Source organism: Myxine glutinosa, chromosome 4 (genome assembly GCF_964187855.1).
Source record: "Myxine glutinosa chromosome 4, kmMyxGlut1.1, whole genome shotgun sequence".
Classification (NCBI taxonomy): domain Eukaryota; kingdom Metazoa; phylum Chordata; class Myxini; order Myxiniformes; family Myxinidae; genus Myxine; species Myxine glutinosa.
In genome coordinates this window covers 11190721-11217345 of record NC_136264.1, presented here as the reverse complement: position 1 = coordinate 11217345, position 26625 = coordinate 11190721, and the positions used below count along the sequence as shown (strand labels likewise).

Sequence of the window (26625 nt, the reverse complement as noted above, 5' to 3'; positions counted from 1 at the left end):
CCTTGAAAAGGCACATCCTCGGGTCCCCAGCAATATACCTGGCAAGTTAAAAGTATATCGGACCCGTGGTTGTCGAGAAACAGCGGTCACAGACAAACAAACGTACAGACGTACAGACGTACAGAGATTACTGGAATTATAGATAGATAGTTGTTTCCATTATCGAGTACCTACCTATATGAGCTGTTTGTGTAACTTATGCAACAGCAATTGCATCAAAGTTTGTCATCAATCAAAAGTTATAATTGCAGCAATTTGTTGGTTATGGAATCAGCATTCGTATGACACGTATTTAATTTTTCCGAATTATTTTTAATTATTTACCTGCACCACCAAAGGTGGACGGAGGTTGTGCTCTCACCTTACCTGTCTATGACGAGCAGGATACATCTCAAAAAGGTATGGACGGATTATGACAAAACTCGGTGGACAGGTTGGTTAGGTGACGAGAACAAGTGTTGATTAGATTTTATTTCAGGTACGGATCTCCAGATGCAGCCTTCCAGTGGATACAAAACAATCTAACCTGTTTATCTGGCGCAGGTACGTACTCCACCGTGAGCCCTTTTCGTTTATTCAGTACATTCCTCTTCCACCATTGATGAGGCGGTTCATGCCCGTATTTACATTTTGTAAAACTTCTTCCATGATGAATGTAGATGTCCTCACCTTCACTGTTGCACACAGTTTACAACATCCGTCATACCACAGTCGGCCTGTCATTTCGTCTTGCTCAATGTTATACAGTATTAACCTGGAAGTGAACTTTATTATTGACTCACCGGCTACACTTGGACTGCGGTTTAATGGCTGAAATATTACTGCCTATTATTTTCCGATAAGACCATTATCAGTACCGTATATAAAGTCCAACAACTATTATCTTTTGAACTTTAAATTTTCTTTATTCTTTTGTTTGTGTTGCTTCTATGTTCGTTTTCTCGCTCTCGATTTGTAGAGTTATACCAACGTATATAGCGATAGTGAAATAGGAAGCATTGAGGTGTGCACGTGGTGTTTCTACGCTTGGCTGGTTTCGCCCTTTTTGCACATCGATCTTTTCATTAACATTTTAGCGATAGTAATAATTTTTAGACATATTATTCAAATTTACGTTGAGATACGCACTACTCGTATTAAATCATATCGATAATCTTGGTGTTAATGGGAGACGAATTATTATTATTATTATTATTATTTTTTACCCCCTAGTCCCTACCCTGCATGTTTGGGATTCTGACATGGCGGCGGCGTACTGAGTGGTTCGGAAGTGGGTGTCGTGAAACGGCGGGGAAAGCGTACGGGAAGCGGGAAAGTGAAGGAGAGAGCGAAAAGGGAAAAGATGAGAGGCAGCTTAATTGGCGACGGTGGATGAGCAGCGCATCGCGTGTCACGGTTCGGTCTGACGGAGACATTTGGCGGCCGCAAGTCCGCCCGTGTGTTCTGAGCATCAGTAATCACATCAGCCAATATCTGAGTGATCACCCGGCGGTTTGCAGGAGACTCCCGAACAACCGTGGGCGTCTCTTCGCTCTGGCGACTCGTGGTTAGGCGTTCTCACTGCACGGCTCAGGCCTGCACACGTGTCTGTGTCTGTAAAACATGTGCATTCGTCTTTCCGTCAGGACATGTCGTGTCCCTGTCCCGGATCTTAAGCCCGAACTCGCTCTTCTCGGACTACGCGCGGCATTTCCCTGGTAACGGCGCCGGGGATGCTTTTCTGAGCTTGTGGGATCGCGTCGTTGTAATATATCGGAAGTACGTACTCCTTTCTCTTCAAAATATTATTTCTTCTATTTGGTAGAAGAGTCTTCCTCGGGACAAAACACATCTTTACCTGTGCTGAGTCACATTTACTTCGTCCGCATATTTTATCGACATCGTTTCCTCTTCTTCTTCTTCTTCTTCTTCTTCTTCTTCGTCCTATTCCTGCTTCCCCTGCCCGAGCTGTCATTCTGCCACATTCAAATACCGGCTCCTCTTCTACTAAATTGTTTCTCTCGACCATATCAGGGCCCGATGCGAAAGGGCTGCTGACGGCTCGTTTCCCGCCATGTCGTCCCCTCTCGCCGTGTTCACCTGTCGCTCCAACTCGCACCCTTTCCAAGAGCGCCAGGTCCCCCTGGATGAACCTGCCAAGATCGGTCGCTCGGTCGCTCGGTGTCGTCCCAGCCCCAACAACGTCACCTTCGATTGCAAAGTCCTGTCCCGGAACCATGCGCTACTGTACTACGAAGACGGCAAGGTGAGCCCCGTTCCTTACCTTTGTTCCCTTACCTGCTTAAAAGTTTGCACACATAAAGTACGTACAATGCACACATACATACATTGTACGTACGTGCACTTGTTAATTGTGCGTCGGCAAAGCAATGACATTGAAGGTGAATTGAAGTTGATAATAATTAATGACATTCTCTTCGATTAAAAAACCCACATATTTGTGCGGTAAGCATCACGGGCCCACATGTTGGTGTGGTAAGCATTGCGTGTCCCACATGTTGGTGTGGTAAGCATCAGGTGTCCCACATGTTGGTGTGGTAAGCATCACGTCTCCCACATGTTGGTGTGGTAAGCATCAGGTGTCCCACATGTTGGTGTGGTAAGCATTCCGTGTCCCACATGTTGGTGCGGTAAGCATCAGGTGTCCCACATGTTTGTGTGGTAAGCATCACGTGTCCCACATATTTGTGCGGTAAGCATCACGTCTCCCACATGTTGGTGTGGTAAGCATCAGGTGTCCCACATGTTGGTGTGGTAAGCATTGCGTGTCCCACATGTTGGTGTGGTAAGCATCATGTCTCCCACATATTGGTGCGGTAAGCATTGCGTGTCCCACATGTTGGTGTGGTAAGCATCATGTCTCCCACATATTGGTGCGGTAAGCATTGCATGTCCCACATGTTGGTGTGGTAAGCATCATGTCTCCCACATATTGGTGCGGTAAGCATTGCGTGTCCCACATGTTGGTGTGGTAAGCATCAAGTCTCCCACATATTGGTGCGGAAAGCATTGCGTGTCCCACATGTTGGTGTGGTAACCATCATGTCTCCCACATATTGGTGCGGTAAGCATTGCGTGTCCCACATGTTGGTGTGGTAAGCATCGCGTGTCCCACATGTTGGTGAAGTGGCGAAGGGAATCAGCCTTTACATCACTTCATAAGCATCAATGTGTACCATGCATGTTCTTTACAGAACATTGGTGCTGCCGAAGCGGTCTTTTGCAGGGATTAAGCTTGCCATTGCCCTCCCAGCAGGCAATCGGGGCACAAACTTGTCAATTATTTTGGATGCCGGCGATGACTCGCTAACTCTTCCAGAAAGACACTGTAGACCTCGGATCTTGAACGTCCATCATTAACTGGTGCTGGCAGACGTGCCGTCTGGCTTAACGTCCTTCCGATGGATGGCACGCACCTGAATTGCGTCACCCTGAAAGCAAAACACCAGGATGGCGGTTTATAGCCGGGTCAAAGTTCTAGATCGATCAAAGGTGAACACGCATACCTGTACGCTATCCTTCCAGCCCTGAGAATGTGTTTGAGAGGATCATTTGAGAGTTATTTTGCTGCTGGAAGGTTGTCTCCAGCCTGGACGGTGGTTGTGCTTGCTCATAAAATGTAAGTTGAGGCGATTGTTGTCTCATGGGGCAGCAGAGACATGTGGCTTGACATGGAATTGTCGAGCTCAGCCTTTCCACAAGTCATGTTTGGAATTTCATGCATTTGCACAAACCTATATTGCAGCTTTCAGCCGCTGCTGGCCATTTTGTTGCCGAGTACAGTGGTGCGAGACCATTGCGCATGACATGGTCAACGATGCTTTTGCACTATATTGAAGTATGTACTTCCACCCATCTCCACTACTTCATTTTCCATAACCCCTTTTCCTTCCAATCACTGTTCTTCCTTAAGTTGCTCTATTACAAGCCCATGCAGCAATTGAATCGCTGGAGAAAAGTGATGTTTACGACCACTAGTCCGTGCTTTTGGTCACGATAGGTTTTCATCCACAGAGCCAGGATGGACCTTGACGAGGCTCCTAGGCCTTATACCTGTATTACGTGTAGAAAGTGCCAATTAGGAGGCGTCTATGTACCTTTCATGAATTGGTCGGACGTTGGGCGATGGTTGAAGGATCAACGCTGTTTAGAAGCTTTGACCCTGAGAACTCAGCATTACGAGCAATGCGCTCGGATTAAAGCGCACAATGTGCAAAGGTAAGAAATTGCTTAAGTATTTTATTCTTTGCACTATCCTTGCACCTTGTACCTGTTACTGGCATGCACCGTTACCTGCACACATAGCAGTCTGTGATGTCACGTGTGTGATACGTCATCAAATGCATTACGTGCGCCGTTATGTCCGACGGGGAATGAGTTGTGCATGGTTGGGAGAGTGAAGTGAGGAAGAAGAAGGCAGAGGATTGTCACATACATTATTTGTAGTTGTGAAATTGAAAGTCGGAAGTGATCACGCACGCGTATGTGGTTCGCCGAGCGGCATTGCCGTCATGTTAGCAAAAGGAGAAACAAACCGATCGTATTGTTTTTTTCAATGACCGGTGCAAAGCTTGATTTTTGTCTCGCAGACATGATTTCAATGTACACATGGGATTCACCTTATGGGCCACAGAAATCAGATTGACAACATTCTAATTGATACAATATTGGGAAGTGCTGTGCAATCTGCCGATACTCTGCCAGGCGGGACAGATCACGAACTCCGTCCTTGTGGCAAAACTACTCGTGAAACTGAGAAAGGTGAAAAAAAATAATCAAAAACTCCGACCTGATCTGACCGTGAAAACCCTTATAAACGACATGCAATAAAGAAGGTTAAAAAACACCCGTTTTACAGAGCTGGACTTGGTCGACAGATTGCCAGATGAGTTGTGGCAACAGAATGAAGACCTTGTAAAAGAAGAGGCCAAAAACAAGATCCCAAAAGCAAACAGAAAGAAGAAGACTAAACAACCGTCAGATGAGGCAACAAATATTGCAGAGAGAAGCGATGAAAAGCAAAGGCGCATCAACAGAGGACATCAAGCGGATAAACGCCGACTCCCAACCACAAGCTCGGAAAGATTAACGTATTTCAAAGAGGCATGCATCGAGTTAGAAAGTGACAACAACAAGGGGAAAACAAGAAATCTTCTTTAAAAAGATCAGAAGAGACCACAGGAAGGTTTAGGTCTAGGATTGGGGCCCTTAAGAGTACAACAGCAAAAGTTCTGGCAGAACAAAACACAGGTGAAAGCAAGATGGAAGGACTATACCGGAATGGAATTCTTTACTGTTGAGAAATAGGGTCACAAAAGATATGTAGCACGATGACTCAAGGATATTTCAAGAAGTTGTGGATGGATTCGGACAAAACTTAGTGCACGAGTTGGTTGTGTGACATGGACGAATCGATTCGATTTTGGTGAAGATTCAAATCCGGGTCCAGATCAGAAAATTTTAAGTGATTCTTCACCATTGAGTGAAAGGGCTAAAACTGATATATAGCAGGACTAGCAGAGGTACCCGGCTTTGCACGGGAGTGGGAGGAGGAGGGGAGGGGGAAGAGGAGGGGAGGGGAACGGGGGGGAGGGGGGAGGGGGAAGCGGGGGAGGAGGAGGGGAGGGGGAAGAGGAGGGGAGGGGAATGGGGGGGAGGGGGAAGGGGGGGGAGGGGGGAGGGGAAGGGGGGGAGGGAAGGGTGCGGGGGTGCCCAGGGGAAGAAGGGCCCCTCCCCTCCCCCTCCCCCCCCTTTCCCCTCCCCCCCCTCCCCCTTCCCCTCCCCCTCCCCCTCCCCCTTCCCCCTCCCCCTCCCCCCTCCCATCCCCTTCCCCCTCGTTCCCCTCCCCTTCTCTTCCCCCTCCCCTCCTCCTCCCCCTTCACACCAGGGGGGTTGACTCAGCCTGTCATCCCACCGAGGTCGGAAGTCGGAACTCATTGTCGTCAAATAAATGTAGCCTGTATGTTTCACTCTTTGTCACATGCCGTTGGTCCCATGTCAATCGGATGAAGTTGAAAAATTAACGTTACGAAGGTTCTCTGGGACGTACTGATTCCGAATAATGAAGTTGAAAAATTAACGTTCCGAAATACGCTAATTACGCTAACAGAAGCGCTGGAGGGAGCACTGCGCTCCCTCCCTTAGATTCCCTCCCTCTTCTGCTAGCGCTAATTACGCGTAACACACTAATTTTAAAACCCGAAGTTTTTTTAATTTTAAGGTGTGCTGTAGTCAGAAGCGCTAGAAGCGCTGCGCTCCCTCCCTTCGAATCCCTCTCTCTTCTGCTAGTGCTAATAATACGCTAATTTTAAAACCCGAAATTTTTTAAATGTTTATGTCTCCGTGACATTCCTGGGACCATCCCGAGTCGAACAGTACTTTCCGCTCGCAAATCCGTCCACGGGTTCTCGAGATCTTAGAGATCATAGATAGAGGCCAACTCTACTTTATATATAAAGGTGTGCTGTAGTCAGAAGCGCTAGAAGCGCTGCGCTCCCTCCCTTCGAATCCCTCTCTCTTCTGCTAGTGCTAATAATACGCTAATTTTAAAACCCGAAATTTTTTAAATGTTTATGTCTCCGTGACATTCCTGGGACCATCCCGAGTCGAACAGTACTTTCCGCTCGCAAATCCGTCCACGGGTTCTCGAGATCTTAGAGATCATAGATAGAGGCCAACTCTACTTTATATATATAGATATCTCAAAAAGTTATGAACTGATTCGGACCAAACTTGGTGGACAGGTTGGTTGTGTGACAAGGACAAATTGATTCGATTTAGGTGAAGATCTGGGTCCGGGTATGAGAATTATTTAATCTTTAAGTGATTCTCCACCATTGAGTGACAGGGCCAAAAATGATATGTCCGCATGATATTTCAAAAAGTTGTGGATGACCTATAATAAAACTTGGTGAATGAGTTGGGTAAATGACAATAACAAGCCGATTATATTTTGGTACATTTCGGATCCAGATCTGACCTATCAGATACAAAACATAAACTGCTGTTCAGCCTGGCCGGAGTTACCATGCGCTGTTCTAGTTATATTTATTTACTCAACTGGACTATGTCCAGCTGACTTTTTGTCGACACCCAGTGTCCGCCGTCCGTTGTCTGTCTGTCTGTCTGTCGTCTGTAAACAATTCGATGTCTACGCTCAAAGTTACAAATATTGATAAAATTTGATGAAACTTGTTATGCAGCATTTTAAAGACATAAACTAGTTTGGGATTGTATTTGGGCGTTGCACGCCCAAAAATGACCGTGGCAGGGCGGCCGTATTGAAAAATCAATTTTTGTCGTATATTTTTAGCACGTATAAACTACATAGCTTGTGGTTCTATTATGCATATTCTAACCATATTGATATCGACCAGTTGAGTTCAGGTTCCCTGGAACCTCTCTAGTTTATTTTGCCATGACAAATGGCAACATCCAAACTTTGGTAAAGAAGTTGAAACTTTACTGTGGCAAAGATTATGAATGATATTCAAATGTAGTTGCTTATTTCGGTCTTTTTGCACAACTATCAGTGTGTCCTCTTCAAAATTTGTTTCTGCTCGTAATGTCCAACATCAATAAGGACATCTGCTGTTTTTATATAATCTGTATACTGTATATGTACATGTCATTCTCTTGGTGAAAATACCACCATCTATTGCTGTGGTATGTACAGTACTTTGCATTACGAGAGAAGGATACAGCTTTTATGAAAAATGCACTTTTCTGCTCTTAGTTGACAAAAGTGATTGTGTGTCAGATTTAATTTCGACTGATTTTGCCATTGCTTATGGAGCTATCATACGGAAATTCAGCAATTCCCTGTGGATATCGTCTGGACTCTGAACCTTGTGGAATTGAAAGCAGCTTGGCCGATCTCGAACAAATTTTGCATTATGTACTTGGGATACCCAGGGTCTGGTCATGGGAATGACATAACTCGGCAATCCCCACGTCCCCGTGCGGGTGGAGAGACGACTTGCGATTTTTGCCTGTAGACGTTCAACAGTGCAAGTGGTTTAACCACTGACCCCTGCTGGTTGGAGGGGGCATTGGCACTATATTTTGCTCACTGAGGGAGTGGGTGGGTATTACTAGTTTTGAAAAGAGGTGTTACTTCACATTTCTGATGAAATAAAAAAAAGTTGCCAAGTCCAGACCAGGATGCATATCCAAACTGCATCCTTCGACCAAAGTTTGAAACGTTTGTTGCTGGTGGCCTACACAACATAAGCTTTAAGTCCAAGCGACATTAATTGTTTTGGAGCATCAAAATGTCAGTCAATATCTCAGGGTACAGTATTTAATTGCAGTTTATTGTGCAATCATGGAGGTGTATAACTACCTGATAAAGCATCATCACTTACAGTCCTATGAGGAGATTGTCAGGTTTAGAACTTTATTCTTCCATTGTATGGACGACTGCTTGGTATATTGACCCTGTTGGTGTGACGCATACACGCGATCATTTTTTAGTTATTCCGAAAACACTGGCATTGTAAAGGTCACTTTGGTAAAAAAAAAAAAAAAAACCACCTTTAGAGGCCATTTTTCCCCGCAAAGCGGGGGTTGGCCTTTTTCGGGAACCGTGGTTGTTGTTGTTTTTCGGTCCCCTTTTTGAAGCAATGTTTTACGGCCGGATGCCCTTCCTGACGCCAACCCTTTTTGCCGCCCTTAACGACAAACAGGGAATTACCAGTGAACTGGTACTCAATTAGCCGACCTCGGAAGGATGACAGGCTGAGTCAACCCCCCTGGCGTTAATTCAGCAATCGACCGGGATTCGAACCCAGGATCCTAGGATCCTAAGCCGGCACCCTAGCCGCTAGCCCAACACCATGTGTGTAAAAGTGGTGTGTGTAACATTGAACACAACACCATGTGTGTAAAAACGTTCTACTTTGGTAGAACAACATTATTGTTATGTTAGGAATGAAATACCTTGGTCCAGATAGAATCTTGTAGGTTTAGAATGCTCTGAGTGTCGTGAAGAAGAAGACCCCACCTTGATGTTAGGCCGACTGTCTGGGTAAGATCGTATATGTGTCTCCATACAAGGGGTGGAGCTATGCTAATTAGGTATGGCTTAAGGATAAACCCCAGTGTGTAATTGCCCTGTGATTTTTCCCTTCGTTATTATTGCATCAAAAAGGGCCGCCACAATAACTACAACAATCGCACTGTAAATGGACTCATTCGCTCACAACGCAGCCAGGTCCAACAAACCCGGCACATTTGCCGATCGGCACGCAAGCCCCGCCTCACGGCGAACAATGTCATCTGAACATTGCCGAACGGAGGTTAGACTCTGCCCCCGACAAATCGTAACGGGGAGGCCATGCCCCGGCCTTCGTGATTGAGTAGCGCTCGGTGATTAGACAGAGAGGGTGACATCATTGTGGAACATTCGAGAGTGAAGGGAAAAGGACGTGGTCACGCCATCTTGCTCTCTCTTCTGGTCCTGGCTTTGCGTGAGGGATGGTCGCTTCGCTCGCTCTTTCCCTTTGTATTGGTCACGCTGGCAAATGGCTGCATCTCAGGCCGTGTCCGTTCGTGAAACTTTGGAAATTGGAGGGAGGAGGAAGAGAAAGCCGTCTCGCCCTTGCTAATTCTCTTGGCTCGGTCACGCGAGCAAACGGTCGCTTTGTGGTCTCGTGTGTGCCTGCAGAGACGTTCCAGCGCTCTTTGCGTCGGTCGGAAGGAGACGAGCGGAAGAGGACTGGCCACACGCAATCCATTCACGTCTGTGGCGAGACGGAGAGGAACAGACCTCTCCGTTTAATTGATCAGACCTGGTCACCAACAAATGGAGATCTCCCATCAATGCCACAATGGATGACAATGACATACACTTGGGATGACAGTCTTGGGATGACTTTCAAAGAAGAGCACCGCACAGACTGCAAAGGAGCTGCACGGCAGATGAAGGGGGTGGTACGGGAGTGCAGTCCCACAAGAGGAACGTGAAGTCTGGTCTTTTCGAGAAGCAGAAGGTAACGAGAACCTCGTCACAATTACAGAAGGACAAGCTGTGCAACTGGACGGGAACTCAGACCACGGCTCGACACCGGAAGCCCAACATCAGCGCCAGAGATAACAGAAGGAAAATAGAACTGCACTTGGTGGAGCACATACCTCCGCTAAACTGAACAGGTTATGTTTTGTATCCCCACTGATATGTCAGATCTGGATTCTGACCTGAACCAAAGTCCAATGATGTTGCGAGCTCTAGTTTCTGAAGCATCCAGTTGAGAAAAGAGGGGACACGACCTGTAAAGGGTTTGTGTCGGGGTCAGGAGGTTGGGGGGTGGAGGGGGGGGGCAGTGTTCCATTGAGCTATGGACAAAGGCTATGGAGGGCATGAGACGTTGAGTTACAAAGGGAGGACTTGGCACAATCGAGGATTGCCAGTTTGCTACTGACCTTGGAAGCCAATTTGGATACAGTCTGCCCAGGAGAAGTTCTGACTGATTGTTAAGCTCAAGTTCCAGAGGCTGAACTTCTGGTTGTTGATTTTGGAAAGGTAGAGGTGCCTTAATTAGGAGAGTGCAGAGGTAGCAGTACATTTACCTTTGAGGTGTCTAGTCTGGATTAGATCCTTATAAAAAAAACACATTTAGAGGCCATTTTTCCCCGCAAAGCGGGGGTTGGCCTTTTTCGGGAACCGTGGTTGTTGTTGTTTTTTGGTCCCCTTTTTGAAGCAATGTTTTACGGCCGGATGCCCTTCCTGACGCCAACCCTTTTTGCCGCCTTTAACGACAAGCAGGGAATTACCAGTGAACTGGTACTCAATTTGCCGACCTCGGAAGGATGACAGGCTGAGTCAACCCCCTGGCGTTAATTCAGCAATCGACCGGGATTCGAACCCAGGATCCTAGGATCCTAAGCCGGCACCCTAGCCGCTAGCCCAACACCAGGGTTAGATCCTTACCCGACTATAAACCGTAGAATTGGTGCTTCACACAACGGTCGTTGCAAAATGTGCTTTTCCTTCAATGGACTTCAAATTCTATGTCCCGCTTGCTCACATTAGTTGGTGGATGTTAAAGGTCCCACCGTTTCTTTCACAGAGTAGGCAAGCCACATTTAATCGATCAGACCTAGTCAATCAGTTTGTGAAATATTTGGCCAATAAGCCTTCCCTTGATGACCTCATAAGACGGTGGGAATAATTGGGGATGTTAAAGAAGAAGAAGAAGTAGGAGTAGTAGTGAGTAGTTCAGAGATAATCATTTGGCAGAGATGGAGTGAGAGTGCAGATGGATTGACATATTCAATTTGGAGACAGACAGACAGACAGACAGACGGAGAGGCTGCACTCACATTGTCGGGATGAGTTACACGACAGGATAAAGTGGAGACAACTGCAAAGAGGGAGGGTGGGAGAACGAAGAGTGATCTCCAGCATTAAAGAGGTCGTTGAAGTGTTTGAGGAACAAGACTGGGCCCAAGTTGCTGTCTTCGGGAATTACAACTTCAACTGGGTGATGAGAGGACAGGATTTTATTGAGGGATATGCACTGATTGTATGATTGGAGGAAATCCGCCAGCCAGGAAGGAAGGTGGCTGAGTGTTTAGCAAGCAGAAAGGGATGCCAGACTGTGTCAAATGTCATAGATGTGTCTGGAGAGGACACTGATTTCATGAATAAGATTCAGTCTCCACCCATTGTTGAAAGAAAGAAGTACAGAGTGTTCCAAAAAGATCTGAACAACGTTGGATATCAATGTATTGTCGCATTCCCGGGGTGTCACCTCTGGGGACGGATTAGCCGATCAAGCTTAACACTTGGAGGAGTTCAATTCAACTGTTGCGGAGTTGATACGCGCGGGGGATGAGGCAGCGAAGGGTAACGAAGCTCTTACCTTCACGGACCCCACTGGATGTCTTCGAACCTGGAAAATCAACTCAAAACCGACACGGAATTAAAATGTATAAATAAATAGGTTTAATAAAAATAATGCCAGGGAACAAAGAATGCACGGTAAAATATTCCGAAGTTGGGGATCCTCCATCAGACTCAAATACACACAAGGGGAAAAATAAATGTAAGTAATTATTGTCTGTGTGGTGCGTTTGCCTGCACTCCATGGGCTCCTCGAGCGGTCCTCGCACCCTGGCGGCCGTCGACGGTGAAACGAACAGGCCCGCGCTCCTTCCTGCTCGGCCTCACCAAGCTCCGTCATTCTGCTCAGTCAGCACACGGCACCAGTGCGACCGCCACGAGCAAACACCATTAAGGACAGAGTTTGTTTGCCTTTTTCCCAGCCCGGAACACCAGGACCCGAGAAAGCATGATTTTGACCGCCGATTTTGACCATCTTCTACCATACTCAGCCTCTTTTAATGCCTCCCTCACTGTCACCTCTTTCAACCTCCACACCTTCATTCTCGGTTGGTACTTCACCCGCCGAGCTCTCCTTGCACATTTCACCCTTATGTCGCAGACAACCAAGTGGTGCTGTGAAACACCCTCCTCCGCCGGGATCACCTTTGTGTCCCGGAGGTTCCCCCTATCTCGCCTACACACCAGCAGGTAGTCAACGGTTGTCGTCGACCCACCTGACGTGTATGTAACAAGCTTATTATCCTCTTTCTGGAACTGAGTATTAGAAATCAACAAATCAGCTCCATCAGCAAACTCCAAAATCCTTTCACCTTCTCCATTTCTCACACCATAGCCGTAACCCGCATGAACTCCCTCAAAACAGTCCATACTCCTTCCCACATGTCCATTTAGGTCTCCTCCTACCACAACAACTTCCTCATCTTTCACGTTTTCCATCAGCTTCTCCATCGCACACCAGAACTTGTCCTTCTCTTCATCGCTCCGACCAACCTGCGGAGCATATCCCGAGATGACGTTCACCAAGAACTTTCCAATCATAATTTTCACCATCATCAACCTTTCACTCACTCTCGTCACACTCACCACACTGTCTACAAACTCCTCAGAAAACAGGACACCAACACCATTCATGCCTTCTGGGCACCCTTGCCACACAAACTTGTATTTCTGTCCCTGCCTACGCTTCACCATTCTCACACCACTTCCCTTCCATCTCACCTCCTGCACACAACATATGTCCACTCTTCTTCTGACCAATACTTCCACCACTTCTCCTGATCTCCCTGTCATTGTCCCTACATTCCATGTCCCAAACCTCAGAAACCAATCTCCACGTGGGGCATCAGACGTTTCATCGTCATAAATGGAGTGATTTCCACCCTTGCTTCGATCGGGTTCCCCACCTTGAGTTTTGACGAGAGGGAGTGGGGTCCCCCACGGGGTACTTCGGGCTGTACCCTGCCCATATGTAGTTGTAATTGTCATGGTTCTCTTTTTGAGGCAATGCTTTTTATGGCCGGATGCCCCTTCCTGACGCCAACCCTCTTAGTCGCCTCTTACGACACGCAGGGATACGGTGTACCTATTCTAAACCAGGGTACACACCAGGTTGGGTGCATCCATCCAAACATGGGTACATCCCATGTAGATCAAATTTGTGCAGCCTCTTTCTAATGGTAGTCTCGTGCACTTTGACATCAACAGTGGCAAGAGCTACCTGTAGGTCCCGTGATGACATTCTGGGGTTCTTAGAGACTTCTTTCAGCATCTTGCGGTCTGCTCTCGGGCTGACCTTGCTGGGGCGGCCTGGCCTGAACAAGTTGGCAGTTGTTTGGAATCTTCTCCACTTATAGATGATCTTCTGGACAGTCGAATGATTGATTTCAAATTGTTTGGAGATCTTTTTAAATCCCTTCCCAGACTCGTAGGCATTTATAACCTTCTTTCTGAAGGCCTCAGTGAGCTCTTTCGATCTAGGGATGGTGACGCCGCACACTTCAACAACAAAGAGCAAACCAAACTAAATGTCTGAGGTTTAAATAAGACAGGTTCCTCCAAGATCCTCTCTATTGATGTTCTAATCATTTGCACCTGAGCTGGTGCACCTGATTTTAATTTTAGGTATTTAAAGTAGTGATAAATGTAGGGGTGTACTTACTTTTTCCACATGCGAAATTTGTATTCACGTTCATTTAAATTATACAATGGACGACAAAATGTAAATGTTTCATGATATTTGTTATATTATATCACCTTTATCTATATCTATCACTATTGTTGAAATGAAGATCAAATAGCTATATGTTGAAATATGTTGAAAAAGTCAAAACTTTACATGGGGTGTACTTACTTTTTCGCATGACTGTATACACTTCTACCTGGATTAAGGTATTTCAGTGTCTATCCCCCACAGACGTAACAATATTTAGAACCACAAATGATACAACAATACTCGTTGTTTTACATGATACAGAAACTCAGATAGTATTTGCAAAGCGACCTGCAACCCAATATCTATAGATAGAATTTGCACAAATACAGAAAGTTTTCTTTATTTTCAGGTGTCGTGGTTTAATGTAAAATAAAATGGTGACTCCACAGGAGAAAGCTCAGGGCGTTGAATGGTTCATCGAGATGAGATATGACACGCAAGTTCAGTGTAATTTCCGTACAAGGTATGGAAGGAATCTGCCATCGTGGACTAGTACCAGTGAGTGTACAAGAGGTTTAAGGAGACGGGGTTGTCAGAAACAGAAAAGTAGCAGTCGACCAAGCACAAGTGCAGCAGATGTTGAATGAGTGCGTGAATCATTTCATCAAAGTCCCAGAAAATAAATCAGATGCGCCTCCAGAGAACTGCGACTACCAACCTCCACTGGACACAGGAGGATTTTGCTTAAAAGACTGAAACTTTATGTGTATAAAGTGCAGATTCTGCAGGAAATCAAACCAAATGACGGACCAAAATGCAAGGTGTTTGCTCAGAAATGCTCAGTCGCATGGAGGATGGTGGAGATTACCTGAAAAAGGTAATGTTCACAGACGAAGCTTGCTTTCATTTATCGGGGAGGTCAACTGGCACAATGTGAGGATTTGGGGCTCTGAAAACCCCCACGTGGTCATTGAATACATACGCAACAGCCCAAAGGTCAATGTGTGGTGTGGCCTTCTCTATGACCTCTTGGTGGGACCGTTTTTCTTTGCGGAGGATACATTTGCCTCAACAATATACATGATCATGTTGGAAGGACTTGCCCTCCCACAGATTGAAGACCTGCAACCCAATATTTTTTTTTCAATAGGACAGTGCCCCTCGCCCCCACCCCCTCATTGGGCCTTTGTCGTTTGAGCCGTCCTGAATGAAAAATTTCCAGGTTGTTGGATTAGCTTAGAAGGACCTGGCCTGGCCCCCACGATCACCGGACATAACCCCGCCCAACCCCCTCCCCCTTGATTCTTTTTTTCTGTGGGGATGTCAAAGATGTTGTCAAAGGTGGAAAACTTACAGGATGTTCATTCTCGGATCACAGCTGCATGCCCACAGGTGGACGTAAACTTTGAGTTTCTGTATATGTATACGAAAAAGAAAAACAAATAATTAATTAATTAATTAAAAAGACCGATGTGATGCAGAGCAGCAAGTTTTACATAAATTATCAGTTGTTGTAAATATTGGATGTTGAATTGATCGTAGGTTTTTTATTTGAGCTGATGACAGTTTGATTTGGTGCTGGTTTTGATTTTGACGTGTCTCGATTTGTCCGGAGCTCACTTTACATGCAGAGCTGGTTTGGGTCGGTTCTTGCTCACGTGCACGTTTCTCGACATTTGCGCACACACTGTTTTTTCTATCCATTAATCACATTGCTTTTTTTTTCACATGTTACCACAAAAAAAACATGGCACGGACATTACCTCTAATAACTTCCTCCATCGTAATGATATCCTCTTACTTTTTGGACGTTTGCAGAGTGGAGTTTGTGTTTCATCAGCCGATTTAGATTTAACCAAGATGCGCCTATTATTTCAACATGCTGTTGATAACTGAAGAAACATAGTTTGTGGAAATCTACCTGAGATTGAAATCCTTCAACAAGACTCAAACCTAGTTCAAGGCTAGATGCTTTCGGACAACATCTAACAAGGACGCCACAATCCATAAATTATCTCAAAACAGCAATAACTGATCAAATCCGTTCAATCACGGGAGCCGAATGTGTCGGAGTAATAAATAATTTTCCCGTTGAAACGAAGTCTGCGTCTAGTGTGGAGGGTGACATCAGGAGCATGTGCTCTAACCTCAATCAAACCAATGACATTAAAGATATCCATCCGGAACTTTCCATGGTGATCAGTGATCACGCATCATGTGTGGCACTGTGTACCAAAGAGCATGTCTCCTTAAATAATAATAAGAAAGAAGGTTTATTAAATATTGTACAAGTACAGCTGTTGGGGTCACCCGTTGCGCCCTCTACCCTCTCCGTGCTTTGCTCCCCGCCTGTCCTCTTCCTTCCCCAAGTTTTCTGCAGGTCACACGCTGTACGTACACCATAAACCCCCTTCTGGTGAAACTTCAAGATCCAGGATCACTGCTCACTTCAACTCATTTGTTTCTCCTTTTTTTGTCCCCCGTCGCTCAGCGGAGCGAAAGGGGGACTATGGCTTTCCCCTCCGTCCGTGTGTCCGTCCGTCCGTCCGTCCGTCCATGTGTGCGGCGTGCGTGCGTGCGTGCATGCGTAAGCGAAGGACCGCATTCGAATTTAGTGTGTGGGTGCAACCCACGTCAAAATCCAAGATGGCCGCCGCCATGTATGTCTGATGCCATGTATGTCTGAACCTTGTAACCTGCATATCTTGAAAAATAAGCGAAGTATCAACTTCTAATCTGGTGTGTGGGTGTATCTAGGCATAAGGAAGAACGCTATTGAAAATTGGGTCGCCACGTCAAAATCCAAGATGGCCGCCGCCATGTATGTCTGAACCTTGTGAGATGAATATCTTGAAAAATAAGCGAAGTACCAACTTCTAATTTGGCGTGTGGGTGTATCTCGGCATAAGGACGAACGCTATTGAAAATTGGGTCGCCACGTCAAAATCCAAGATGGCCGCCACCATATATATGTCTGAAACTTGTGAGCGAAATATCTAAAAAAAGAAGCGAAGTACCAACGTCTAATCTGGTGTGTGGGTGTATCGAGGCACAAGGAAGAACGCTGTTTAAAATCGGGTCGCCACGTCAAAATCCAAGATGGCCACCGCCATGTATGACTGAAACTTGTGAGATGAATATCTTAAAAAGAAAGCGAAGTACCAACTTCTAATTTGGTGTGTGGGTGTATCTCGCCATAAGGAAGAACGCTATTGAAAATTGGGTCGCCACGTCAAAATCCAAGATGGCCGCCACCATATATATGTCTGACCCTTGTGAGCGAAATATCTTGAAAAATAAGCGAAGTACCAACTTCTAATCTGGTGTGTGGGTGTATCTAGGCATAAGGAAGAGCGCTATTGAAAATTGAGTCGCCATGTCAAAATCCAAGATGGCCGCCGCCATGTATGTCCGAACCTTGTGAGATGAATATTTTGAAAAATAAGCGAAGTACCAACTTCTAATTTGGTGTGTGGGTGTATCTAGGCATAAGGAAGAACGCTATTGAAAATTGGGTCGCCACGTCAAAATCCAAGATGGCCGCCTCCATGTTTGTCTGACCCTTGTGAGCGAAATATCATATCACAGCATGTTTTCTGCGCGTTCCACTTTGTCAACTCACATCACTTCCCCGACGGGGGACCTAGGCGTAACGCTTGTCCCACCTGTGTAACCAACTTCCACACTCTCAAAATCTCATTTTTCCCTCCAGGTGTTCACCACCATCTTAGATCACCTCCCCCTCCCCCTATCCAAAACTGTGATTTTGTTTTCTACACCTGTTAAATCACTCCCCACACTCAAATTTTGCTTCTGTATCTATATTGTCCACCCCTTATGTTCTTCCTACCCCTCATCGTTACACCGTGCATGCATGCAAGGCCTCATTAGCATTCGTACATCATCTTTTCGAAAGTCGCGCACTATAGGAACGACATTTTATTTAATTTTTTCAGCATATGACATGTTGATTCCTCCACAAAACTAGTGTGTGTGCTTTGGTGGTACAAGATAATAAAACACTTTGTTACTGAATAATGATCTGCATGCGTATCGCCCAATTCATATCTGTTGTTAGCCTATCGGAAGGTACAGTCTTTGGCGCTCCTGTGCCTTACAATCAGCTACCACCCTTCTTGTGCAGATTATATCTCCAAGCTCTCCTCCAAAGCATGCTGCTGCCTCAATTCCCTGTAGGTCCCACACCTTTCTCTGCTGTCCTCAGCGTATCATTGTGTACAAAGCTTTCATGCAGTTTGTCATGGAATATGGCTTCCCACTGTGCACTGGTGCTGCTGCTTCCCATCATACTTATCTTCACATCCTTCAACCTAAATCCCTTTGTGTTATTTGAATCTCACATTTCGAAGCTGGGATTGAGGATCTACTTTGCCTCCGCACTGTTGGCACATTGGTGTCCTCACCGCTTTTAGCCGGTTCCAGTCTGATCTGGCCTCTCCTGCCGTCCCACCTCTCCATCCAGCCCGTCTTTCCAGGTCGCCTGCGTTCTGCCAGAATCCTTCCTTATTACCATCACGTGGAAGTCTTAAACCCATTGGTCATTTCTTCACACCCCCTCTTGTTTCCTGCCTCGTGTGAAACTGTCTTCCTGAGTTTGTGGTGTTAAACTATTCCCTACAGGCCTACATGATTTGAGGCATGCTGCCCACTGCATTACTGCAACCTCTTGTTCTCTCCGATTTCAATTACTGAGCTCTTCCTCACCTTCTGATACCCAGTTAGTAGGGAAAGTGCACAGTTTTTTTTTTTAATTTGATCTCTGATTGCGGAAAAATTAGCTCGAGATCAATTGTCATGAATAGCCAAACGTTGTACCAAACGTGTCATGAAGAGTCCTTTTTTTGATTGGACCTTCAGAAATGCTGGCTTTTTAATTTTGGTCTGTATTTTTTGTACTCCCTCCTTCCTATCAAAAATCAGTCAACCATACTAATGTGTATATACCAAATATGGTTATAGGAAGACAGTTCTACAGAAAGGTGAATTTATGGGTATATCAAAAGTCTTGGTACTATTTCAATCCTTTATTTTGAAAAAGGTATACAAGATACAAAATTAACAATCACCCATCATAAAATAGGGACTGGCAGGATGGCCTCGAGAGAGGTACGCACACTCACCTCTGAGCTGTCTAGCCTGGGTTCCTATCCAGACCCAGCTATAAGCTGTCATACCGGTGTTTCACAGGTAGGGTAATTCATCAATGTATGTACCAACCCTCAGATGGATGTTAAACTGGGCGTCCCGTCTGCCGGCATTAGTTGGTGGACATTAAAGGTCCCACGGTGTCCTTCGTGAAGAGTAGGCAAGCTATCACTGGCACCCTGAACAAATTACAAATTGCTGCCCTAACTAAAGCTGGGAAGGCAATGGCAAACCACCCAGCATAATCCTTGCTCAGGAAACTGTTTCAGTGGCATTGGTGTTCTGTGAAAAGTATGGTATATCAGAGGTCATAACTTCGGAGATGTTTTTGGCACTTTATTTTGCAATGATAGAATGGCATGGAACGGTGTGGATTTACAATGATGGAATGGCTTGAATTATGTGTTCAATGTGACCTCCATGCCATGCAAAACAAGCGATCACATTCGATGTGACATCCATGGACGTGACGATGTGACATTCGATGTGACGCAAGGCAAGGGACCACTCTGACAGCAAAGTTCTTTGGCACCCTCTTGCATGTCAAAGGTGAGATGGATCTTACACACTCCTCAATCACTTTCTTGAGCTGCTGGATGTTACGAGGCTTGTCTTTATCGACAGTCCTTCACGGAGCCCCACAGAAAGTAGTCCAGCAGGTTGAGGTCTGGGGAATGGGGAGACAGAATGTGCTTTGTCTTGAAGGAGATGATACTGCCGCCGAACTTCTCTGCCTTGCCAATGTCTGAGTGTTTGATCTGCACATTGTATGGATAAAATTTCATGTCCTGTCTCAGGAACTGAAAAACAATAGTGTGCGGAAGACCAAGCTTGTGAGTGCCATAATGAGGATGTCCTTGTACAGATTGTCTCACTGTCTTAATGTTCTCTTCTGAACGTAAGGTCTTCTGACTCTCCCTGATTTCTTAAGATTGTGAACAGTGCCTTCTTTCTTGAACTTCTTGACATTGTGAAGTTCTTGCTGGGTGTATCTCTCATGTTGAACTGTTTGCGATAAAGCTGCTGAGTCTTGATCATGCAGACTTTATCTCAAGCTCTCAAATTATACCATTTTACTTGGTTGTTGTGCTGTGCAATGCCTTCAGAAAGTGTTCACACCCCTTGACTTTTTCACATTTTGTTGTGTTACAGCCTGAATTTAAAATGGATTTTTTTTTTCCGAGATGTTTTTTGTCATTGATCTATCTACACGTAATGTCAAAGTGAATAATAATAATTATTATTATTATTTTTTACAAATTAATTAAAAATGTAAAGTTAAAATGTCGAGTAGATAAGTATTCGATCCCATTGCTATGACACTCCAAATTGAGCTCAGGTGCATCCAATTTCCTTTGAACGTCCTTTGAAACTGAGCACAGCTCATCACCCATTTAACACCATACCTACCATGAAGCTTGATGGTGGCAGCATCATGCTATGGGGATGTGTCACGGGTTTCAATCCCTTTCCCCTCAATAAGCACCTTGTCGAACTCGGACAGTGTACAAGAGGTTTATTGTCCCCCGTCGCACCGCGGAGCGAAACGGGGACTATGGTTTTCCCCTCTGTCCGTGTGTCCGTGCATGCGGACTTGTGTGCGTGCGTAAGCGAAGGACCGAATTCTAATTTAGTGTGTGGGTGCAACTAGGCATATGGAAGAACCCTATTGAAAATTAGGTCGCCACGTCAAAATCCAAGATGGCTGTCACCATATCTAAACCTTGAGCGCGATATCTTGAAAAGTAAATGTCTGAACCTTGTGAGCGGAATATCTTGAAAAATAAAGGAACTACTAACTTCTAATCCGGTGTGTGGGTGTATCGAGGCATAAGGAAGAACGCTATTGAAAATTGGGTCGCCACATCAAAATCCAAGATGGCCACCGCCATGTATGTCTGAACTTTGAGCGGAATATCTTGAAAAATAAGCGAAGTACCAACTTCTAATCTGGTGTGTGGGTGTATCTAGGCATAAGGAAGAACGCTATTGAAAATTGGGTCGCCACGTCAAAATCCAAGATGGCCGCCGCCATGTATGTCTGAACCTTGTGAGTGGAATATCTTGAAAAATAAACGAACTACTTACTTCTAATCTGGAGTGTGGGTGTATCTACGCATAAGGAAGAACGCTATTGAAAATTGGGTCGCCATGTCAAAATCCAAGATGGCCGCCTTGTGTCTTCCACTTTGTCAACTCGCATCACTTCACTGACGGGGGACCTAGGCGTAACGCTTGTTATAGATAAGAATAAAATGCATGGAAGATGTTGGCGTGGCGTATAAGCTAGTAACACCATATATAACATCACAATGACATCATGCTCCTCCACAGCCGGCGCCAACATCTCAGCAAGCCACAACCCGTTATCGTCTTAATATACTTTCCTCCAGGACCAAGGAACTCAAAACGACATTCTGTGTTCATCCATTCCCAAATACACAGACTGCCACCCCAAAGAGAAACTATACAAAGTTGACAGGGCAGGATAAGCCTCATTCGGAAAGAATGTTTCGCCAAGGCCAAGCATGGGATATTGTGTCAACAGTTTCTCAAAGTCAGACAACCAGCTGCCAGGGAAATAGGCCACATTGTCTTCAGCCTGAAGATACTGGTGCCCCCGTCAGGATAGGGACTTCATGAAATCCCCTACAAAATCCCCCTTTAATAAACATCTTAAATGAAGAGATTTGTTATCAACCATGTACCACTCGGGATTTCATAAAAGTATTTGGCCGTTATTCGCGATCTACCATGAACCCCTCTTCCATCAAGAGAACTCACTTGTGCAATGGGGTGCTCCAAGCCCCTCCTCTATGAAGCGGGGTCGGTGGATCGCAAATGATAGGCAAATACCTCTATGGTCCCGTTCCCCTTAAAGGCTTTGTAGACTGAGAAAGAAAGAAAGAGATAATTTCCTTTATAGGGCAACAATAAAAACAAAGTGGTTATCCCAAATATATATAAATGATTATTCCAAAGCATAAAAGATTGCAAAGTTTGAAAGCAAAGTCATTTTAAAGCATGTGGGTACAACGGTCAGTCTCCCATACACAAAAGCAAAAACAACCAAAGCCCCATTAAATCGGTAGGGTCTTTTAAAATTACATTACAAGTATAAAGCAAGTCTCAGATTAGTAGCAGGCCTCTGCCTTTATTTCTCAGTTGAAGCGGTGTTAATAAAGCTTTTTGGTTGTAAAAAGCAGTGTAATACTTTGAAATACGGTGGCGACCAGCAACGCCTTTATGGAAAACACCAGCCCCCCTTTCTTGAGGCTTTCCCCTTTATAATTCAAGCAGGACGTTGCACAATCTTTGCCACTCACACTCGTTTCACGTCCGGACCGTAGGCTCACTCCAGAACTGCTTCCACCTCCCGCATGGTTTGTGTAGTTAACTCTTGGATATAGTCTATTGTGCCGGCTGTGCAAGATTTAGCTAAATCAGGGTCAAGGGTTGAGGGCAAGGCGGAGTGGAAAGAGGAAGGTGGCAGATCTTGAACTATCGCACCGTTCTCGTACAGGGGTGAATAGCGTGGCAGTTCTCGTACGGGGATGCCTTGTCCATCTTATTCCGATTCCTGGGCCACCATGTGTTGTTCACCTGTACCTGCCTCGCAAAACTTACTGATACACACACGGATAAATACCTTCAAGCACCCAATCACAAGGATGATCGTTATTAGGAGTCCCACGACGATCATCAGCCAGTGAACTATCTTTGCTCCCCATCCTCCGAAGATGCTTTCCAACCAGGTGCCTATTCTCCACTTCTCTCTGTCCAATCTTTCATACTTCAAATTGGTACTTATCTCCCTCATCTTCTTGATGGCTGCATGCACTCCCTGCATCGGGTCTGGAATCCACGCATATCTACCTTCAACAATTCCGCAACCACCCCCCCCCCCCCCCCATTTCCGCTAAAAGTGAGTCAAGTGCCACTCTGTCGAGTTAAAAAAAACAAAGAACAAAAAAACAAATGTATTTATATAATATAGAAACATAAAATCGAGCTGGATGTGTACACCCGGCCCCCAGGGGGGTGGATGAGCTCCCCCTCCCATTTATCTGCGGCGGCGGAGCCTTGGTGTGGGCTTTACACTTAATGATAGCTATTTCTGATGGAAGCTACAAGGCTTCCATCAATTCCGCTATCAACTCACCGTTTTTCACCGGAGTGCCGGCGGAGGTGAGGAAACCGCACATTTTCCAAATGGCCCCTGTATCGTGTGCTATACTCCAAGCGTATGCCGAGTCGGTGAAAATATTTACCTTTCTCTTTTCTGCTATTTTACATGCCGCGATCAGCACACACAGCTCCGCCTGCTGCGCTGAGAATGTGCCCGGTAGCCGTGCTTGTGTCGCCACCTCGTGGTCTGTGCACACTGCATAGCCTGCTCGCATTGTGCCGTCCGGGGCCCGTGTAGCCGATCCGTCTGTGTACAGTACGATGTCCGCGTTGTCAAAAGCAATGTCTCGCATGTCAGCGCGTGAAGCCGTAGTGGCGTGTATTACCTCATGACAGTCGTGTACGTCACCATCATCTTGTGTCGGCAGTAGGGATGCTGGACTGAGGGTTGTGCATCTCTCAATCATTATGTTATTTGCATTTATCAGTGGAATTTCATACTTCAAAGTCCGATTTGTCGATAAATGCTGCATCCGTGCCAGAAATAGAAATGCCTGTACACTATGGGGTGCTCGAAGGATAAGCTGGTGTCCCAGCACGACTGCTTCCGTGCGCTCGACTGCCCATGCTGCCACCACCACGGATTTGAGACACGTCGGCAATCCTCGGGCTACTGCGTCTAACCATGAACTATAATATGCCACCGGTCACATCTTTGAACCAGGTCACTGGGTCAGCACTGCTTGGGCAACCCCCCTCTTTCATGCACATGAAGTACAAATGCTTGATCATTGTCCGGGAGTCCTAATGCTGGAGCGTCCGCTAAAGCCTTTTTGAGGTACTCAAAGCGATGTAATCGTTCTTCGGTCCATTCCACCTGCGCAGGTGCGTCTTTGAGCACCGCATCCTGCAAGGATCGCGAGACGGGTGCGAAATCGGCTATCCATTCCCGACAATATACAACTGTCCCGAGGAACTGGCGCATTTGACTTTTCGTCCGCGGCTTGGGGATGTCTCGAACCGCCTCGGTGCGTTCCCTTGTGAGTTCCCTCTCTCCTTTTCTCAGGGTGTGGCCTAGGTAAACTACACTGGGCTCACAGAACTGTAACTTATCCTTATTAACTTTGTGGCCCTTTTCACCAACCACCGTTAATAAGGCGACTGTGTCCGTCAAACATCCCTCCTTGGTGGTTGAGCAGATTAGCAAGTTGTCAACGTACTGAATTAATGTTGATTGTGCCGGCAGCACCATGTCCGCCAAGTCTTGATGCAACGCCATAGAAAACAATGTCAGACTATCGCAAACCCCTTGAGGTAACACTGTCCACGTATACTGTTGACCCTCATATGTAAATGCAAACAAATACTGAGAGTCCGGATGCACGGGGACGTCAAAGAAGGCGGAACACAGATTGATCACTGAAAACCATTCTGCTTCTGGAGGCACCGTAGTAAGAATGGTGGCGGGGTTGGGTACTACAGCGGCAAGCCCTTCAATGAATTTATTCACGTCCCTGAGATCTTGCTGAATCGCTGAATTAGCTGAATCGCTGGTCGATCGCTGAATTAACGCCAGAGGGTTGACTCAGCCTGTCATCCTTCTGAGGTCGGCTAATTGAGTACCATTTCACTGGTAATTCCCTGTTTGTCGTAAAAGGCGACAGAAAGGGTTGGCGGCAGGAAGGGCATCCGGCCGTAAAACATTGCTTCAAAAAGGGGACCGAAAAACAACAACAACCACGGTCCCCGAAAAAGGCCAACCCCCGCTTTGTGGGGAAAAATGGCCTCTAAAGGTTTTTTTTTTTTTTTTTTTTTTTCCCTGAGATCTTGCACGAAACGCCACAACGTCTTGCTGGGTTTCTTTACCGGAAGAATCTGCGTGTTACACGGGTTCTGTATTACAACCAAATACCTTAGTCCAGCAATGTATCAATTACCGTAGCAATACTCTTCGCAGCCTCTGGTCTAATGGGGTATTAGCATCCCTTATGGTAGGGTCCGACCGTACCAATGGTGACTCGAACGGGCGTTGCTTGATGGAGCCTTCCAACGTCATTGTCGTGCTTCGTCCACAGTCGCGGGTGCACCTGTTTCAAGCGCTCCCATTTGCCGTCTGTGTAGTCTTGCGGTACCTTTTTCTCAATGGACTGTACGGTGACCTGCTCAATCACTCCCGTTATTGTCGGCCACATCGCCGTCCAACAATACCCTTGCTGATTTGCCAACTTAGTGATAGTTCCCCCATTGGCCAATATGGTTTCACCCGTCTAGTGCTGCTTTAACATAGCAATCATCGGCCCTATATCTTTCGGCCGATGTCCCATCGCACTTGTTACTGAAACATGTGGAACCGAACAATTTCGAAGGTGCGTTAATTATATTTGGGATGCCGTCAACTCTACCTCGACCCCGATACCCTCCAGTCCTATCCATACATTTCCCAATGTCAAGTTGGACTGACACCCGAAGTCTCCCTCCACCTTGCCTGCATAGTCCTCTGGCCTGTTGGCAGTTAACTTCGCCTGTCGCCAAACTCCGCTTTGAAGCACGTGGTTGCACATTATCCATACGTCCCGGTGGTTAAGGCCGTGATTCTCAAACCATTCAACGAACTTCTCCCTCGCTCGGTGTGGTTCTGTTAACAGGGGCTTCATGGTTCGTTCCATTGCTGTCAACTCAGATTCCTTCCATGGTACATGTACAGTATGTGCAGCCTGGATCCCCTCCGCATTTGGGGGTCTCAGCCCTATTTCGCACGTTCGCATAGTTAGTAGGGGAGGGGGTCCCTCCGTGGGTTTTGCATTTGCCATTCACATCTGGACCCCTGCTACCAAGGGGTACGTAGTGAATGAGCTTCCGAACGGGTTGGTGGGGTGGGACGGGGAAAGGGGGGAGGGGGGGGGGGAGGCAAGGGGAGGAGGGGCCCGAACCTTGGCCATTGGAGCTGCGGCGCTGCTGCCGAGGCTACCGATTTGGGCCCTTTCCCTGGTTCCATTATTTGGGCCAGTTCTGCGATCAGGGCTTGGTAGGGATTCCCAGCCACTCCTGGCCCCAGCGGGGCCGGTCTCCCTTGTGGTTCTGTGGTCTTGCTCCCTTTTGGGGAGGACCTGCCGCGACTACCTGTCGTACTGCCGGCAGCATCTTTTGCACTTCCCCTATGGTATCCTGTGCATTTTGAAGGCTTCCCCTCAAGCTGGCCTTTACAGATCGATCCTCTCGACGGAGACATTCCTCAGCCCACCAGCCGAATGATTTCCAGTGTACCTTAGATTTTAGTGCTCACTTTCTTCTCCTTTCGGCTCAATACTTCACGTACATTTTCAATGCATTC

General features: G+C 46.2%; 1 protein-coding gene across 6 annotated transcripts in view; it reads left to right on the top strand.

The window, feature by feature from the left end:
• The first annotated feature begins 322 nt into the window (after positions 1-322).
• Positions 323-26625, top strand: part of LOC137424410 (sarcolemmal membrane-associated protein) — a 274679-nt gene continuing 248376 nt past the window's right edge. Inside the window, exons 1-2 of one of the 6 annotated variants that reach the window (XM_078775449.1) lie at positions 323-399; positions 479-543. Coding sequence is in view for 3 of the 6 variants with exons in the window: in XM_078775446.1 (XP_078631572.1) it covers positions 2054-2245 (192 nt within the window). In the remaining 3 variants the exon portion in view is untranslated. Of the gene's footprint in view, positions 544-1217; positions 2246-26625 lie in introns of those variants that run through there. The other 5 variants (XM_068111836.2, XM_078775451.1, XM_078775446.1 and 2 more) reach the window with 5 other exon arrangements.